Below are 19332 nucleotides of genomic sequence, written 5' to 3' on the forward strand. Positions count from 1 at the left end.
GCAACAGTAACGACACAGGATGTTTCGTGGCTCACTGATCCAACTTTCCTGTTTGTTTCTGGAAAGGCATCCAGAAGAAGGAATTGTTTCTGAATTCCTCCCTGATCAGAGCATTGAAGAGGTACACAACAGATACAGGACCAGTGAATTGACAACGGGCCACGAATCAATGCAGGATTGCTTTATTGCTGTTTTTAGATGGCATCTGTTTTAGATGTGGCCATTCTCACTGATAGGCCTAAAACAAGCATGGACTACCAACTTCAGTAGGTCAAAACAATGATATTGGCTGGGAGGGAAGGGATGTAGATGCCAGTGAAAGAGAAGCTGCCCAGCAGCATTGCATGGTTTAGTGTGAGGTCAGGATATACAGTGCATACTAAATATTTACCTCTGTTGCAGCTTATTTTAGGACAGCCTGTTACAAAGCTTGCATATCCTGGATTCTGCAATTGCAGCTGCTTCAGGGTAAACTAACATTGCAGAGGTGGCTTCAAGCAGGTGTTGAACCCTTTATATATGTGAATAAGAAGCCTATTTCCTGCCTCAGGTATAAGTGCTAGGTGGTGGACATCCTGCTCATTCATGTCATATTCAAGGCTGTTTAGCACCCAAAATACAGGTGCTTCTCTGTGAAAACACTGCATGCAACAGAAGTCAAATGTGAAAGCTTTAAACCCAAATCTAATTCTTGTTGAATATGTTTCATCACCATTTACTTCCATAAAAGCTGTTCATAAATGATGACTAAATTGGCAAGTTCACTTGAGGAATAGAAATTTCATATGGTGCACTTGTGTCATTGAGGCACACTTGTGGGGAAATTTGATGGGAATTTAACTGTGTCACAGCCGTACTTGAGCATGTTTTGCAGTTTCTAATCTGTGACGTCCCACATCAAGCTTATTAATGGCTGCCTTAAATGCTTTCTCAAAGTGGAAACTCCAGTTTAAAAAGTACAGAAACTATGCAAATTAGAGTTTTGACTTTTTTTAAACAAGTAGAAGAAGACCATTTTAAACAAATGAAATAATTTCCCTGTAGCATGTAACAGTACAATGTATAGACAGCTTTATGGGCTTCCCCTTAATTATGTACGTGAAGTACACACATGCATATGTTATTTATCACTAAAGTTTCATGTGGCAGCTGAAAAAATGGAGCTATTCCAGCATTTAATACAGCAACTAGTCTTCAATTTATTCCAAACTAAAAGCAGTAGTCCAGTTTATATACAGGATACAAGAAACATAAAAAGGATTATAGAAAATACAGCACATGAAGTGCAGCTCATTTATGAAACTACTGCTTGCCGGGTGTACTTTCTGCCCATTGAGCCTCATCTGATTTATTCGACCCTCCATAAAAGTAACGTTCCCGAGGCTGTGTTGTTTGAAGGATCACATGCAGAAATGGAGATAAGAATTATTAATTGTAGTGAGTAGTGATAAACAGGCTCTGCATCAGATTGTGCGATGTGTGTGTGTGGTTTCTGTGCAGCAAACCCAAGTCAAAAACCGTTCCACCTGGTTTTTTTAAAAGTACTTTCTATTATAAGTTGTGCAGATTTCTAATATGTGAAAGAGTTCCACGCATGTCCTCAGGTTCTGTTCTGTGAAGCAAACTTTAAAAAAATAACGTTTTTATTACAAAGTAGCTGCACAGAATTGTCAGTATTACATTTAATAAATGTTATTGAACTAACAACTTGTTTATTTGCTACTGAATTCCTTTTTTGTAACTTAAAGCATTTAATTGTAGTTAAGAAAATGAAAGCTTGTACTGATAGACTGTTTCACATCTTAACGGATTGGACTAGAGCCCACTAGAACTGCCATCACTAATCTGTTCCACTCTACAGTAGCATCATTTCTTCAGAAATGGTTAACCAATTATCAATGATTAAACTTAAAAAATTAACTAAGTTCAAAAATATCACTTGTAGGTTTTAAAAAATTCAGCCCAAATAACTCACTTCAGTCTTTTGTTCAGCCAGCAGCTTAAAACCAGCAGAAGCGCAATGTAAAAACTAGGAACAGGAGTAGGCCATCTCCCTCTTCGAGCTTGCTCCGCCATTTAATAAGATCGTGGCTGATCTTTTCATGGACTCAGCTTCACTTACCCACCCGCTCACCATAACCCTTAATTCCTTTACTGTTTATAAATGTAAACATCATTGTCTTAAAAACATTCAATGAGGTAGCCTCAACAGCTTCAGCACACAGGGAATTCCAAAGGTTCACAACCCTTTGGGTGAAGAGCTTCCTCCTCAACTCAGTCTTAAATCTGCTCCCCCTTATTTTGAGGCTATGCCCCCAGTTCTAGTTTCACCTGTCATTGGAAACAACCTCCCTGCTTCTATTTCATCTATTCCCTTAATAATTTTACATCTTGCTATAAGATCTTCGCCTCATTCTTCTAAATTTTAATGAATATAGTCCCAGTCTACTCAGTCTCCTCATAAGCCAATCTTTTCAACTCTGGAATCAACCCATTGAATTTCCTCTGCACCCCCTCCAGTGCCAGTACATCCCCTCTCAAATAAGGAAACCAAATTTTTGTACACAAGTACAACTGTACTCAGTACTCCAGCATCAACAATTATTTTGCTAGCCTTTAAAAACCTTGTGGATGCTACATTATATTTTTCACGACCTAGATAAACTGTCTCTGATACCTCCTTTCCAAAATGAAAATCCCAACATTTTTCCAAGTTCCTCAACTTTTAATAATCAGATTCATGGCTTTTCTTTGTATTAACATCTCCACTGCTTTTTGGGTTCATTAGCATCTTTCCATCTAAGATGATGGATATACAACAAATCCCACGTTTCTTGATGGCTAGAACTGAAGTACTCAAGATGCAAGCCAGAGGGCTAAACAATAATTGCTGTAATTTATATTTGAATTGCTACCAAATGATCTTGCGCAAAATCTGTACTCATTGCTGACTAGTTTCGAAATACTGATTTATGCCACAGTATAATTAGTTAGTTCATCCTTTTCACATCAACCCTGGAATTCTCCATGGATGTCTTTTCTCCCAACTCATTTAAAAAATCTCCACTCGTGTAATGTTGATAATTGCACATGGTGTGGTAATCTCACATTGTAACAATTTGCATTTATATAGTGCCTTTAATGTAGAAAAAAATCCCAATGTACCTACACATCTTGATCTCCTCCATACTTTTTGATTCTAATATTTTTAATTTCTTCATCTTCTCTTGCCTCCTTCAAGTCCACCCAAAATTCTTCATCTGTTATCTCCTGACTCAAAATGGATTTCTCAGAATTCACTTTGGACTCAGTTATGAAGTCCAAATCCATCCGTGGCTTGAATCCATCACATACACAGGAATGCTGCAAATACACCTTCCCTGAACAAGACATGAGAGTGCTTGCTGCTAGATTTTTAAAAATTTATTTATGGGGTGCTGGCTGGCCTAGCACATATTGCCACCCTTAATTGCTCTTGCCAGCTTCTTGAACTGCTGCAGCCCATTTGTTGCAAGAACACAACCCCTATGGTACTATTAGGAAGGGGGTTTTAGGATTTTGACAGTGACAGTAAAGGAACAGCAATATAGTTCATAGGATAGTGTGTGGCACGGAGAGGAACTTGAAGAGAGTTGTATGCCCATGCATCTGCTGTCCTTGTCCTTCCAGGTGCAGGATATCACAAGTTTGGAAGATGCCTTTTGCACATTCTAAATAAGTCTTAAAATATTATGCTTAAAATTTATGCTCTTTAAATTTACATCTTTATTTCAGGTACCACCTGGCTCTTATTTGCATTGCAAATATGTGGTTAATCAGCAGCTGGGCTGTTGGTTTCAAAACAATAACCTATTTGTGCATTTCCCTTCACACAATGTGCTGCTGGCTCTAAGTTCATAAAGGCAATTTGGTGACAAATATTTGGCAATGTCAAATTTTTAAAAAGTAATAATCCTGGATAGTATTTATTTAGTATGCTGCTGGCCTTAGCACTACTATTACACAAGATGTGAATTGTAAAGTGGATGCTATGAGAGCAGGGAAATTACCCCAGCTTTCAAGGTATTAGCTATGGATTTGCAGCTAGATATCACTATTTCAAACAGTGACAGGGGCATTCAATTTCTGAAGATAAGATTTATCAGCCTTGATAGGATGCTCCCAGGACTTGATGGATTGAGTTATAAGGAAAGGCTGAATAGACTGGGACTTTTTTTTCTCAAGCATAGAAGGCTGAAGGGTGACCTTATAGAGGTCTATAAAATAATGAGAGGCATAGACAAGGTAGATAGTCAATATCTTTGCCCAAAGGAGGGGAGTCTAAAACTAGATGCCAAAGGTTTAAGCTGAGACAGGAGAGATACAAAAGTGTCTGGAGGGGCAATTTTTTTCACAGGGTGGTGTCTGGAACAAGCTGCCAGAGGCAGTATTAGAGGCGGGTACAATTTTATCTTTTAAAAAGCATTTAGATAGTTACATGAGTACTATGGGTATAGAGGGACATGGGCCAAATGTAGGCAATTGGGATTGGCTTAAGGGTTTTATATATATAGATATTAAAAAAAAAACAAGGGTGGCATGGACAAGTTGCACTGCAGGACCTGTTTCCATGCTCTAAACCTCTATTACTCAGTGATTATTGATTCAGTCTTGGAATCAGGGGTTCAAATCTTACTCCAGACTTTGATGTATAATCTAGGCTGATGCCTGTGCAGTACTAACTATGTAGATGCACTGACAGTGATGAGCTCTGCAATGTTCAAATGAGGCCTCAGCTTCCCTTTCAGCTGGACATGCAAGATCCTAGGTCACTATTCCCAAAAGAAATGTCAAGGCCAAGATTTAGCCCTCAACATATTTTAGTGATGCATGTTATGATAACTTACCTCATTACTACTTGTGAGACATTGCTGTGTTCAAACTGAGTAGGGGTTTTTCCAGTCATTATTTAATTGACAAAGCTGTTACATAAATGTCTATTTTAATGCAATGTATTTTAGAACAAATAATGACTTTTCCACTATTGACCAATGCCCAGTTAATTCATAAAGTTATTACAGGCATGTTATGCATCCTGTGCTCACTATTAAGAACTGATACATGATCTCTCTCCCTTAAAATCACCTACAATGATCAACCAGTGCAGTGGGTTGATATTAGTGTATAAACAGTAGGAGAAATGCTAACGAAATTCAGAGAAGACTACAAAAGTTGTTGGTTCCAGTTTGAGAGTTCAGGAACTGCAGGTGTAGGATAAAGGCAGACACAGACTTTATTTATATGCACAACAATATGTTTAATTTTAAACAATGTTTTGCCATTTAATTCTTTGATCTTCTTCATTCCGTAATGGATCAAGAATTAACATTGAAATAGTCATCTTTATGCTTTGACATGTTTGCAAAACCACCAGATAGTTCTGGATATACAATTCACTGAATTTGAGAATGATAGTCTACAAAGTTATAGCACATATTTCTCCGTCTTTTTAGGCAGAAATCAAAGTTGGGAATGGAATGCCTTCCATTTTTGTTTTCCACTCAGTCTCAAGGACACTCATGGCAGCATAACATCAGACTCAAAATAAAGCTCCCTCTACTGTGCTCAAACAGTTACTTTAGTTCTAAACTCAGGGCACTAAACTTAGCTATGTGGACTGACGTCTCCATTTTAGACACCATCAGTATCTCTGGAGGGATACCTCCTTGCAGTTAAATTACAGGTTTGCTGGGGGAAAAAATCTCCATTCAAGAAGGATGTATTTAAACTATAATTAGAATTATCTTAAGCAGTTTAATTTTGCAGTAGTGCTAGAGTTACAGGTATAATAGCTGCAAGATCCTGTTTTGCTGGCAGATCTTATCTGCTGTGCATATTAAAAATTGAAATGAATGGATAGAAAAATAAGCAGTATGCTGAGCATTTTCCTCACTTATGATATTGATTTTTTTTACATACATACTGGTTGCCAGCATTATTTACTCTGTAGAGGAAACACAAGCCAAGCCCAGGGTCAGGAGTTGAACAGAAACTGCAATGAGGTTCCATGGAGTATGGTTGGATCTTCCTCTAGATTTAAAGAATAGTTTTTGTTGGTACAAAGAAACTTGTAAATGCATTCTTTTGAGTTTCTCAATCAGTTGGACCATTTTGATTTCTAATGCTGCATTTAAACTAGATCCCAGAGATCAAAATGCAGTATTGTAATCAATTAACAGATCTTTCCTGAAACATGGTGAACACTCAAATGTAACAGATTTTAAAACCAGAAGTGCAATGTGCTAAAACATTGACTTCCAACAGCAGTGTTAAAATCAAAGCAGAGTGAATAATCTGGTATCTAATTATTTGCAAGAACATGAATACTATATAACCTCCTCAAACCCTACAAATCAGAACTTTCTTCTTCCAATACCAACATCTTGTGTACTCCCCACTTCCTTAGTCCAATCATTGACTTCAGCTATCCAGGCCCCAAGTACTAGAATTTCCTTCTTAAACACTGCACTTTATTCATTCAACAATTTGCATAAAATCTACTCTTACCAATTTTTTTCATCACTTGCCCTTGCATCTCCCCTTCAGCTGTTAATCTTTGCTTGATTACATTTCTGTGAAGCATCTTGGGCTCTTTCACATGTTTAAGGCACTATATAAATGCAAGCAATTGTAATATTTTAGAGTTCTTGCACACTATTCATGATTTTGGTTTTTAACTGCATGTGTCTTTATTCAATTTGAGAGCTAGTTATGAAACGTACGTGTTCAGTCATTATGATTCACAGAAATATAATTTCAAGACCAAATATTGCTTATCCTGTTGAAATTATGAAACATTAAATATTACTTGCCCATTTCCAATAGTAGAACTGAGTACTGCCAACGGACAACAGCAGAATCCATACTGAAACTAGTGGGTTTCCATTCATTTCTTAGAAGAAAAGCTGTACTTCGCTGGATCATATTCATTCCAAAGTTGTTCAAATTCTTCTTTAAATGCCTTCACAATATCAGAGTTTTTAATTATGATTACATTTTCTTTATTTCCAAAAATACCCTGGGCACTCCAGTTCAAAGATCCAGTTACAAGTGTCAGTCCATCAATTAGTGCAAACTTGTGGTGCATGTAGTTTGTATCCTGATCATGTCGAACTTCTATACCTGTCAACCAACAGCAATTTTAGATCCACTTCACAGTTGTATTGTATCATTAAAGATTCTCTGATGAAAAAATGACAAAAGCCTTGGAGGCAACTTATGCTAGTGTGCACTGACTTCACAAATGCAGTGTTTGTTTTTGTTGAAGTACATTGGTTAACTCTATTTCACCCAAACATGAGCCCACTTCAATTCGTAGTGGTATGGTAATCAGTTTCTCAGCAAAAGTACTGGTCCTAGCAGGGTATCACATTTCAGCAATGAGCATGCATCATTAGAACAACTGCAAAATTGCTGGTTGTGTATTTATGCTCATGCCCACCTCAATTTTGGAAGTTATTTCAGTAATTTTGCAGACCAATGGTTAGCACCACTCTGAGGAAGGAGATGAGGAGACATTTCTTCACCCAGAGTGTCATCTCCTTAAATGGTCTACCTCAAATTCTTGGATTGTGACCCCTGATTTGAGACTCCCTATCATCAGGAACATCCTCCCTGCATCTGCCCTGTCTAGTCCTGTTAGAATTTTAAAAGTCTCTATGCAATTTGTCTGAACTCCAGTGAAAACAATCCTAACCTAGTTAATCTCTCCTCATACATCAGTCCTGCTATCCCTGGAATCAACATGCTAAACCTTTGCGGCACTCCGAGAGTAAGAAGCTGTAATTGATTTGCCCATTCACCCAACCTGTCCAGATCACTGGTGAGGCCACAGCTGGAGTACTGTGTGCAGTTTCGGTCACCGCACTTATGCAAGGATATTTTGGCCTTAGAGGGAGTGCAGAGGAGGTTCACTAGGCTGATACCAGAGTTGAGAGGGTTGAGCTATGAGGAGAGGCTGAATAAACTAGGCTTGTACTCGTTAGAGTTTAGAAGGATGAGACGTATAAGATGATGAATGGGATGGATAGGATAGGAGGCGGGGGGGGGATAGGAGGCGGGGGGGAGAGGGGAGGCGGGGGGGAGGAGGGGGGGGAGGAGAGAGAGGGGGGGGGGGGGGGAGAGAGAGGAGGCCGGGGGGGGGGGGGGGGGGAGAGGAGGCCGGGGGGGGGGGGGGGGGGAAGGACGAGGAGGGAGAGGAGGCGGGGGGGGAGAGAGGAGGCCGGGGGGGCGGGGGAGGAGGAGGCCCGGGGGGGGGGGGGGGGGGGGGGAGGAGGAGGGGGGAGGCCGGGGGGGGGGGGGGGGGGGGAGGGGAGGAGGCCGGGGGGGGGGGGGGGGGAGGGGGGGGGGCGGGGGGGGGGGGGGGGAGGAGGGGGGGGGGAGAGGGGGGGGGGGGGGGGAGGGGGGGAGGAGGCCGGGGGGGGGAGGCGGGGGGGGGAGGAGGAGGGGGAGGAGGAGGAGGAGGCCGGGGGGGGGGGGGGGGGGAGGAGGAGGGGGAGGAGGAGGAGGAGGCCGGGGGGGGGGGGGGGGGGGGAAGAGAGAGGAGGCCGGGGGGGGGGGGGGGGGAGGGAGGGAGAGGGGGGGGGGGAGGGAGGAGGCGGAGGGAGGGGGAGGAGGAGGGAGAGGAGGCCGGGGGGAGGAGAGAGAGGAGGCCGGGGGGAGGAGAGAGAGGAGGAGAGAGAGAGGAGGCCGGGGGGGGGGGGGGAGGAGGAGAGAGAGAGGAGGCCGGGGGGGTGGGGGGGGAGAGGAGAGAGAGGAGGCCGGGGGTGGGGGGGGAGTGGAGAGGAGGGGAAGAAATGGGGGTCGGGGAGGGCACGATGGTCAGTTGGGTGAACAAGCAAAAGGAATCAGGTATGCAATAGGGGGTGGTGGTGGGGTGGCGGTGAGGAAGAATTGCCGTGAACTTCACTCACCCGCCCTCCTGAAAGTGCCGACTTGCGACCCAGCTAAGGCCATGTAGTCGGAATCGGTAATGATGCGGACGCGCACACCACGGCTATGCACCACCACCACGGTGCTGCTGAGCTCCACGCTAGATATGGTGAAGACGCAGACGTCCAGCGAGTGGCGAGCGCTTAGCAGCATGCGGGTCAGGCAGCTCAGAGCGCTTTCCCGGTGCGACAGGCCACAGTCACAGTGGCCGGGACTCGACAGCAAGAGCGGGCGCACGCATGTTACCGGCACCGGGAAGAAAAGCACCTGGGCCGGGCACTGCTGGTAGAGCCTCTTCAGAGACCGGATCAGGTAATAGAATCCTTCGGCTGCAAGAGAGAAGCCGACCACCAACAGCAAGCCCCGCCAAGGCGACACAGCTATCAACAACATGGCGCCTCAATCACCCAGCACGTGCCACGCCACAGCACGTGAACTGAAATGTGCGACAGTATGACGTCAACGCGTCGAACGGAGCGTGAATTTAAATAACGGACTTTCAAAAGATAAAAGGAACAGGTGAGAACTCTCATTAAAAACCGGATTAACCATGATGTGAATAAATAATGTAAGAAGTCCAACAGGTTTACTTGTGAACAAAAGCCAGTAGCTTTCGAGGCGCCTGCTACTGCCCCTTCCCCTTCATCAGTGAGCTGGAGTTCTGTTCACAACAGGGCACATTCAGCTACAAACTCAATTTACAAAATAATGATTGGAATGCGAATCTTTACAGGTAATCAAGTCTTAAAAGGTACAGACAATGTGACTGTAAAGAGGGTCAAGCACAGGTTAAAGAGATGTGCATTGTCTCCAGTCAGGAAAGTTATTGGGATTTTGCAAGCCCAGGCAAGTCATGGGGGTTGTAGATAGTATGAGGGTCAATAAGTCCCCTGGGCCAGGTGGGATATGTCCTAGGGTTCTTTGGGAGGCAAGGGATGAGATTGCAGAGGCTTTGACTTTGATGTTTGGGTCTGCGCTGTCCATGGGGAGAATGCCAGCAGACTGGACAGTGGTGAATGTTGTTCCTCTGTTCAAGAAAGGAAATAGGAATGACTCTGGTAATTAGAGACCGGTTAGTCTTACTTTGGTGGTTAGTAAGTGTTAGAGATGAATATAAAATGTGGTTAACATAAAATTATGACTCAAGAAACAGAACTAGGATCCTGTGACTATACAACAGCAAACAGACATAAGAACATAAGAAATAGGAGCAGGAGTAGGCCATCCAGCCCTTCGAGCCTGCCCCGCCATTCAATAAGATCATGGCTGATCTGTCGCTGCTCAGTTCCACTTTCCCGCCCTCTCCCCATAACCCTTAATCCCCTCTCCTATCAAAAACCCATCAACCTGTGTCTTAAAAATATTTAGCGAGGCAGCCTCCACCACTTCAACGGGCAGAGAATTCCAGAGATTCACCACCCTTTGAGTGAAGAAGTTCCTCCTCAACTCTGTTCTAAACCGCCCCCCTTTTATCTTGAGGCTGTGCCCCCTAGTCCTATTGTCTTTTTTGAGCGGGAAGAGTCTTTCCACCTCTATCCTATCCATCCCATTCATCATCTTATACGTCTCAATGAGATCTCCTCTCATTCTTCTAAACTCTAACGAGTACAAGCCCAGTTTATTCAGCCTCTCCTCATAGCTCAACCCCCTCAACTCCGGTATCAGCCTAGTAAACCTCCTCTGCACTCCCTCCAAGGCCAAAATATCTTTGCGCAGGTGCGGCGCCCAAAAATGCACATTATATATGGAATTATAGGCCGGTTAGTTTAACATCTGTGGTAGGTAAAATGTTAGAATCTGTCATCAAGGAGGAAATTGCGAGGCATCTTGAAGGGAATTGCTTGATAGAGCAGACGCAGCACGGTTTCATTAAAGGGAAGTCGTGTCTGACAAATTTACTGGAGTTCTATGAGGATGTGTCTAGGGCAGTGGATAGAGGAGAGCCAGTGGATGTGGTCTTTCTAGATTTTCAGAAAGCGTTTGACAAAGTGCCTCACAAGAGGTTATTGCAGAAGGTCGAGGGACATGGAGTTGGGGGTAAGGTGTTAGCGTGGATAGAAGATTGGTTGTCAAATAGGAGGCAGAGAGTGGGGGTCAACGGGTGCTATTCGGATTGGCGGATGGTGACTAGTGGAGTGCTCCAGGGGTCGGTGCTGGGGCCTCAGCTTTTTACCATTTATATAGATGATCTGGAGGAGGGAACCGAGTGTAGAGTGTCGAAATTTGCTGATGACACCAAGATTGGGGGAACGGCAAATTGTGCGGAGGGTGTGGAGAGTCTGCAGAAGGATCTAGATAGGCTGGGCGAATGGGCCAGGAAATGGCAAATGGAATTTAATGTTGGCAAGTGTGAGGTGGTCCACTTTGGTAGGAAAAATGGTAGGAAGGACTATTACTTACGAGGCGAAAAACTGCAGCAGGCGACGGTGCAGAGGGACCTCGGGGTCCTTGTGCATGAGTCGCAAAAACCCAGCTTGCAGGTGCAACAGGTGGTCAGGAAGGCGAATGGGATGCTGGCCTTCATAGCGAAGGGGATTGAATATAAAAGTTGGGAGGTTTAAACAACACAGGATGGGGCAAGGATGAGGGGAGAATGAATGTTATCTCATGAGAATAAACTAAGTAGGACAAAAACCTACGATTCGGCATATTGCCAACCCACATTATGGGAACAACTGTGGTTTTAATCACTAATACAGGGTATGAAAGTTGCTGAGGCTAGATAGAGCTATAGTCAAGAATAGTGAAGAAACTGCCTATTGTGTAGGGACAACACCAAATGGGTGGAGGGCAGGAAGGCACGTACACCATCTCCTGTAGGAATGTATGGGGGCCCGGACTGTGAAACAAATGGTAAGCAAGATGTGTGGTTCCTGCAGCTGAACATATTTTCTAACTACAGGAGGCTGAAGGCCACCAAGATAGTCAGAACATCAGTGATTATGTTAGCAGAAGACTGAATATAGCTAGTCTGAACTGGACTTGTTAACAGTTCTTGATAAGACAGATGAGTTCCCATGAGAACTAATCAAGTAAGGATATTGAATCAACCCTACAATATGCACTCTTGCAATAACAGGAAAATATGGTTAGAGGGGAGTAGAGGGGCTTGGGACATGAGCCAACATACAGCACAGCCTGTGGCTAGGGGCACCTTGAGCCAATAGGGGAATGACAACACATAAATAGGATGGTGACCACCAATTAGGGGAGAACAACGTATTGTGTAATTGATCAATATGCTTGTAAAAATAGTATAAAACCCCTGCTTAAACTCGATGTAAGGCGTGCCTATTTTATTGGACACCCGGTCTTGCAAGAACGTTAAATAAAATATCTTGCTCCTTCGGAACTTGACTAAATTGTTTGACTGTGAGCTGCGTTTCTCACAGTAAGTTAATAGAGAAGGTACTCAGGAACAGGATTTATGACCACTTGGAAAGATGCAGCTTAATCCAGGATAGTCAGCACGGATCCTTAAAGGATAAGTCTTGCCTCACAAATTTGATTAAATTCTTTGAGGAGGTAACTAAGTGTATAGATGAGGATTCCGGGGAAGTGCCGGAAGATTGGAAAACGGCTAATGTTATGCTGTTGTTTAAGAAGGGTGCCAGGCAAAAGGCAGGGAATTATAGGCCGGTTAGTTTAACGTCTGTTGTAGGTAAAATGTTAGAATCCATCATCAAGGAGGAAATAGCAAGGCATCTTGAGGGGAATTGCTTGATAGAGCAGACGCAGCACAGTTTCGTTAAGGGGAAGTTGTATCTGACAAATTTAGTGGAGTTCTATGAGGATGTGTCTAGGGCGGTGGATAGAGGAGAGCCGGTGGATGTGGTCTTTCTTGATTTTCAGAAGGTGTTTGACAAGGTACTTCACAAGAGGTTATTGCAGAAGGTAAGGGGACATGGAGTTGGGGGTAGGGTGTTAGCGTGGATAGAGGATTGGCTGTCAAATAGGAGGCAGAGAGTGGGGGTCAATGGGTGCTATTCGGATTGGCGGTTGGTGACTAGTGGAGTGCCCCAGGGGTCGGTGCTGGGGCCTCAGCTATTTACCATTTATATAGATGATCTGGAGGAGGGAACCGAGTGTATCATGTCGAAATTTGCTGATGACACCAAGATTGGTGGAACGGCAAATTGCGCGGAGGGTGTGGAGAGTCTGCAGAAGGATCTAGATAGGCTGGGCGAATGGGCCAGGAAATGGCAAATGGAATTTAATGTTGGCAAGTGCGAGGTGGTCCACTTTGGTAGGAATAATGGTAGGAAGGACTATTACTTAAGTGGCGAAAAACTGCAGCAGGCGACGGTGCAGAGGGACCTCGGGGTCCTTGTGCATGAGTCGCAAAAACCCAGCCTGCAGGTGCAGCAGGTGGTCAGGAAGGCTAATGGGATGCTGGCCTTCATAGCGAGGGGGATTGAATATAAAAGTAGGGAGGTCTTGCTGCAGCTGTATAGGGCACTGGTGAGGCCGCAGCTGGAGTACTGTGTGCAGTTTTGGTCGCCGCACTTACGCAAGGATATTTTGGCCTTGGAGGGAGTGCAGAGGAGGTTTACTAGGCTGATGCCGGAGTTGAGGGGGTTGAGCTATGAGGAGAGGCTGAATAAACTAGGCTTGTACTCGTTAGAGTTTAGAAGAATGAGGGGAGATCTCGTGAGACGTATAAGATGTTGAATGGGATGGATAGGATAGAGGTGGAGAGACTCTTCCCGCTCAGAAAGGACAGTAGGACTAGGGGGCACAGCCTCAAGATAAAGGGGGGGCAGTTTAGAATGGAGTTCAGCAGGAACTTCTTCACTCAAAGGGTGGTGAATCTCTGGAATTCTCTGCCCGTTGAGTGGTGGAGGCTGCCTCGCTAAATATTTTTAAGACGTGGGTTGATGGGTTTTTGATAAGCCAGGGGATTAAGGGTTATGGGGAGAGGGCGGGAAAGTGGAACTGAGCCACGACAGATCAGCCATGATCTTATTGAATGGCGGGGCAGGCTCGAAGGGCTAGATGGCCTACTCCTGCTCCTATTTCTTATGTTCTTAGAGCAGTTGATGTTGTATACTTGGATTTTAGGCAGGCATTTGATAAGGTTCCCCATGGTAGGCTCATGAAGAAAGTAAGGTGGTGTAGGATAGAGGGAAATTTGGCCCATGGATAACTGGCTATCTCATAGAAGACAGAGGGTAGTGGTGGATGGAAAATTTTCAGACTGGAAAGTGGTTACTAGCAGTGTACCACAGGGCTGGGTCCTCTGCTATTTGTGATTTTTATTAATAACTTGGAGGAGGGGACGGAAGGACGGGTCAGTAAATTTGTTAATGACATCAAAATTCGTGGAGTAGTGGATGAGATGGAGGGCTGTTGTAGGCTGCGAAGAGACAGTGATAGGATGCAGAGCTGGGCTGAAAAATGGCACACAGAGTTTAACCCTGATAAGTGTGAGGTGATTCATTTTGGTAGGATAAATTTTAATGTGGATTTCAGGATCAATGGCAGGGTTTTGAGAATTGTGGAGGAACCGAGAGATCTTGGGATTCATATCCACAGATTTCTAAAGGTTGCCACTCAAGTGGATAGAGCCATGAAGAAGGCCTATAGTGTGTTAGTGTTTATTAACAGGGGGTTTGAGTTTAAGAGACGTGGGGTTATGCTGCAGCAGTACAGGACCACATTTGGAATATTGTGTGCAGTTCTGATCACCTCACTATAAGAAGGATGTGGAAGCATTGGAGAGAGAACGCAGAGGAGATTTACCAGGATGCTGCCTGGTCAGGAGGGTAGGTCTGATGAGGAAAGGTTGAGGGAGCTAGGCCTTTTCACTTTAGAGCAGAGGAGAACAAGAGGAGACTTGAGAGGTTTACAAGCTGATGAGGGGAATAGATAGAGTGGACGTTCAGAGACTATTTCCTCGGGTGGATGCAGCTGTTACTAGGGGCCATAAATATAAGGTTCATGGTGGGAGATATAGGAGGGATGTCCGAGATAGGTTCTTTACTCAGTGTTTGGGGTGTGGAATGGACTGCCTGCTGTGATAGTGGAGTCGGACACTTTAGGAACTTTCAAACGATTATTTGACAGGCACGTGGAGAACACCAGAACGATGGAGTGGGAAAGCTTGATCTTAGTTTCGGACAAAGCTCAGCACAACATCAAAGGCTGAAGAGCCTGTACTATACTGTACTGTTCTATGACCTCGTCAGGAGACAAAGATGGGAGATGGTGGACAGAGTACCCTTCGCCATCCAGTACTTCTCCAGAGCGGAGAATCTATGATTTCTTCTCCAGAGCCTTCAACATGTCATTGATTAAGATGAACATCTTGCCAAGGCCATCCGCCTGCCTTCAAACAACCACACAGCCTCAAACAGTTGGTTGTCCACAACAAATTACCCAGCCTTCAGGAGAACAGTGACCACAACACCACACAGCCCTGCCACAGTAACGCCATGTCAGTGATCCAGCAAGATATGCTGGATCATCAACATGGATGCCATCTGCTCACGTGAGAACACCATCCACTCACGTGAGAACACCATCCACCAGGTACATGGTACATACTCTTGCAACTCGGCCAACGTTGTCTACCTGATATGCTGCAGGAAAGGATGTCAAGAGGCATGGTACATTGGGGAGACCATGCAGACGCAATGACAGCAGATGAACGAACACTGCTCGACAATCACCAGGCAAGAGTGTGCTTTCTGTTGGGGAACACTTCAGCGGTCGTGGGCATTCGGCCTCTGATCTTCGGGTAAGTGTTCTCCAAGGCGGATTTCACAACACACAACAGCAGTCGCTGAGCAGAAACTGATAGCCAAGTTCCGTATACATGAGGACGGTCTCAACTTGGACCTTGGGTTCATGTCACACGATCTGTATGATCCCTCATTTCCTTTTTGGGTATGGGTGAACTATCTTCTGAAGAGCTCTGGTCCATGTGGTGTTGCAGCACCCACAATACTATTAGGGAGGGAGTTCCAGCATTTTGACCAATGACTGATGGAATGGCAATATGGTTCTAAAATAGATGGTGTGTTGCTTGGAGAGGAACTTGCAGGCAATGATGGTCCAATGCACCTGCCATCCTTTGTCCTTTTAGGTGGTGGAGGGTTGTTAGTGTGGTATTGATCCAGGCAAATGGAGAGCATTTCATCACACTCCTGACTTGTGCCTTGTACATAGTGGACAGAATTCAGTGAGTTAGGAGATGAGTTATTGCTGCAGAATTCCCAGCCTCTGACCTGCTCTTATAGCCATGGTATTTATATGGCTGGTACAGTTCAGTTTCCATTAATGGAAAACCTCACCCTTTCCTTGGATGTTTTTAGTGGGGATTCAGCAAAGATAATGCCATTGATTGTCAGGAGAATTTGATTAGATTTTCTGTTGTTGGAGATGGTCATTGCCTGACACTTACATAGTGCGAATGTTACTTGCCATTTATCAACTCAAGCCAGGATGTTGTCCAGATGAGAAATTGGGAAATAATGGTACTTTGAGGGATCGAGATGTCCTTGTGGACAAATCACAGAAAATTAATATGCAGAGCAGCAAGCAATTCGGAAAGCAAACAGTTTGTTAGTTTTATTTACAAAGGCATGGGCTATAAGAATAACAAAGTATTATTGGAATTGTACAAGGCCTTGGTTTTGGTCCACTTAATTAAGGAAGGACATATCTACCCTAGAGGAACACAACGAAGGTTTATTAGCCTGATTCTTACGATGAGGGGATTGTTCTGTGAAGAATAAGAACATAGAAGTAGGAGCAGGAGTAGGCCATCTAGCCCTTTGAGCCTGCCCCGCCATTCAATAAGATCATGGCTGATCTGAAGTTGATCAGTTCCACTTTCCTCCTTTCTCCCCATAACCCTTAATTCCCTTGCCTACCAAAAACCTATCTACCCATGTCTTAAATATATTTAGCGAGGTAGCCTCCACCACTTCAATGGGCAGAGAATTCCAGAGATTCACCACCCTTTGAGTGAAGAAGTTCCTCCTCAACTCCGTTCTAAACTGCTCCCCCCTTATCTTGAGGCTGTGTCCTCTAGTCCTGCTGTCCTTTCTAAGCAGGAAGAATCTCTCTACCTCTACCCTATTCATCCCCTTCATTATCTTATACGTCTCTATAAGATTCCCCCCTCATCCTTCTAAACTCCGAGTACAGACCCAGTCTATTCAGCCTCTCTTCATAGTCCAACCCCCTCATCTCCAGTATCAGCCTAGTGAACCTCCTCTGCACTCCCTCCAAGGCCAATATATCCTTGCGCAAGTGCGGCGACCAAAACTGCACACATTACTCCAGCTGCGGCCTCACCAGTGCCCTGTACAGTTGCAGCAAGACCTCCCTGCTTTTATATTCTATCCCCCTCGCTATAAAGGCCAGCATCCCATTCACCTTCCTGATCACCTGCTGCATCTGTGGATTGGGTTTTTGCGACTCATGCACAAGGACCCCCAGGTCCCTCTGCACCGTAGCATGCTGCAGCTTTTCGCCCTTTAAATAGTAATCCCTCCTACTATTATTTCTGCCAAAGTGGATAACCTCACACTTGCTAACATTGTACTCCATCTGCCAGGTCCTCGCCCATTCGCTCAGTGTATCTAGATCCCTGTGCAGACTTTGCACACCCTCCGCACAATTTGCTTTTCCACTTATCTTTGTGTCATCAGCAAATTTCGACACCCTACACTCAGCCCCCTCCTCCAGATCATCTATATAAATGGTAAATAGCTGATGCCCCAGCACTGATCCCTGCAGCACTCCACTAGTCACCAATAGAATAGATCAAGTCTATGGTTCCCAGAGTACAGAAATATGAGAAGTGACCTAATTGAAAAATACTTTTGGAACCAACAAGGAAGCAGGCTGTTTTAGACCTCATAATATGTAATAAGACAGAATTAATTAATGACCTCATGGTAAACAATCCTCTGGGCAAGAGCGATCATAACCTGATCTTCTTCACTCACTCCTTCGACTGCTAACAATTTCAGTAAAATTCCAAACTCAAAAGCCTTCCTACCTTAAAAGCCCCCCCAGTCAACCATTGCTTCTTCTGCATTGTTTGAGGGTGTGCAATTTGGGTCTGAAACTTAAAGGCAATTACAACAGGATGAAGACACAGGTGGCTAACATGAACTGGACAAATAGGTTAAAAGGAAACACTGTACAGCAACAGTGTCAGACATTTAATAACTCAACAAAAAAATATATTACACTGGCAAAGACTGTACGAGACTATGTACCATCCATGGCTAACTAAGGAATCCAAGGATGGTATCTGTTACAAAAACATAGTTTTAAGAGATTTATAAGAACAAAGAAAATTACAGCACATAAACAGGCCCTTTGGCCCTCCAAGCCTGCACCGACCATGCTGCCTGACTTAACTAAAACCCCCTACACTTCCGGGGACAATATCCCTCTATTCCTATCTCATTCATGTACTTGTCAAGAACTTTCCATTCATCTGACGAAGGAACAGCGTTCCGAAAGCTTGTGGGTTTACTATCAAATAAACTTGTTGGACTTCAACCTGGTTTTGAGAGACTTCACACCACTTGTCACAGCCCTTCATTCAGAAACACACCCTTCCACTGCTACCCTTTGTCTTCTTTGACCAAGCCAGTTTTGTATCCACCTTGCCAGCTCACCTTTGATCCCATGCAACTTCACACCTACTGCACCAGTCTGCCATTTCCTCTGGCTCCACACATAGATTCCCTCCCTTGTCCTTGAGTAGGCCCACCCTCTCCCTGGCTGCACTCTTGCTCTTTATATTTGTGTAAAAAGCCTTGGGATTTTCCTTAATCCTGCTGGCATGGTACATTGGGGAGACCATGCAGTCGCTATGACAACGGATGAATGAACATCGCTCGACAATCACCAGGCAAGACTGTTCCCTTCCTGTTGGCGAACACTTCAGTAGTCACAGGCCTTCAGCCTCTGACCTTCGGGTAAGCATTCTCCAAGGTGGCCTTCACGACACATAACAGCGCAGAGTCGCTGAGCAGAGATTGATAGCCAAGTTCTGCACACATGAGGACAGTCTCAACAGGGATCTTGGGTTCATGTCACACTATCTGTAATCCCCGTTTCTTGCCTGGGTTTGCAAAACCTCACTTACTGTACTGTCTGGAGACAATACACTTCTCTTTAACCTGTGATCAGTGCTCCTTCCACTCACATTGTCAGCCACTTTAGGACTTGAACAGAAGGTTAGGTGTAAAGGTTCGCATTCTAATCAGTAATCTGTAAACTGTCTGTGCTTTATATGCTCTGTCCGAGGCCAGAACTCTCCATTCACCCGACGAAGGGATAAACCCCGAAAGCTTGAGTTTACTATCAAATAAATCGGTTGGACTTAAACCT

At 44.4% G+C, this 19332-nt stretch overlaps 1 protein-coding gene across 3 annotated transcripts; it reads right to left on the reverse strand.

Moving 5' to 3' along the window:
• Positions 1-72: 72 nt before the first annotated feature.
• pld6 (phospholipase D family, member 6) lies at positions 73-9382 on the reverse strand. 3 transcript variants are annotated; one of them, XR_013888913.1, is made up of 3 exons: positions 8952-9382; positions 6852-7161; positions 73-1383 (listed from the first exon to the last, which is right to left on the reverse strand). XR_013888913.1 is itself a non-coding variant. In XM_080206504.1 (2 exons), exons 1-2 carry the CDS (start codon positions 9361-9363, stop codon positions 6926-6928), a joined length of 648 nt encoding a protein of 215 aa, XP_080062630.1. In that variant the 5' UTR covers positions 9364-9382; the 3' UTR covers positions 73-6925. The 3 variants fall into 3 exon arrangements, 1 of the variants encoding a protein (XP_080062630.1); XR_013888912.1 differs by having other exon boundaries at positions 73-6069; XM_080206504.1 differs by having other exon boundaries at positions 73-7161.
• Between the last annotated feature and the right edge of the window lie 9950 nt (positions 9383-19332).

This window comes from Carcharhinus amblyrhynchos, chromosome 18, assembly GCF_965287045.1.
Source record: "Carcharhinus amblyrhynchos chromosome 18, sCarAmb.v2.hapA, whole genome shotgun sequence".
Classification (NCBI taxonomy): domain Eukaryota; kingdom Metazoa; phylum Chordata; class Chondrichthyes; order Carcharhiniformes; family Carcharhinidae; genus Carcharhinus; species Carcharhinus amblyrhynchos.

Bases quoted from the DNA above. Each gene is read 5' to 3' on its own strand.
- pld6 (XM_080206504.1), bottom strand. From the start codon at position 9,363: ATGTTGTTGATAGCTGTGTCGCCTTGGCGGGGCTTGCTGTTGGTGGTC. The intron at 7,162-8,951 runs GTGAGTGAAGTT...GTTGGTTGACAG, and splicing joins CGGCACTTTCAGGAGGGCGG to GTATAGAAGTTCGACATGAT.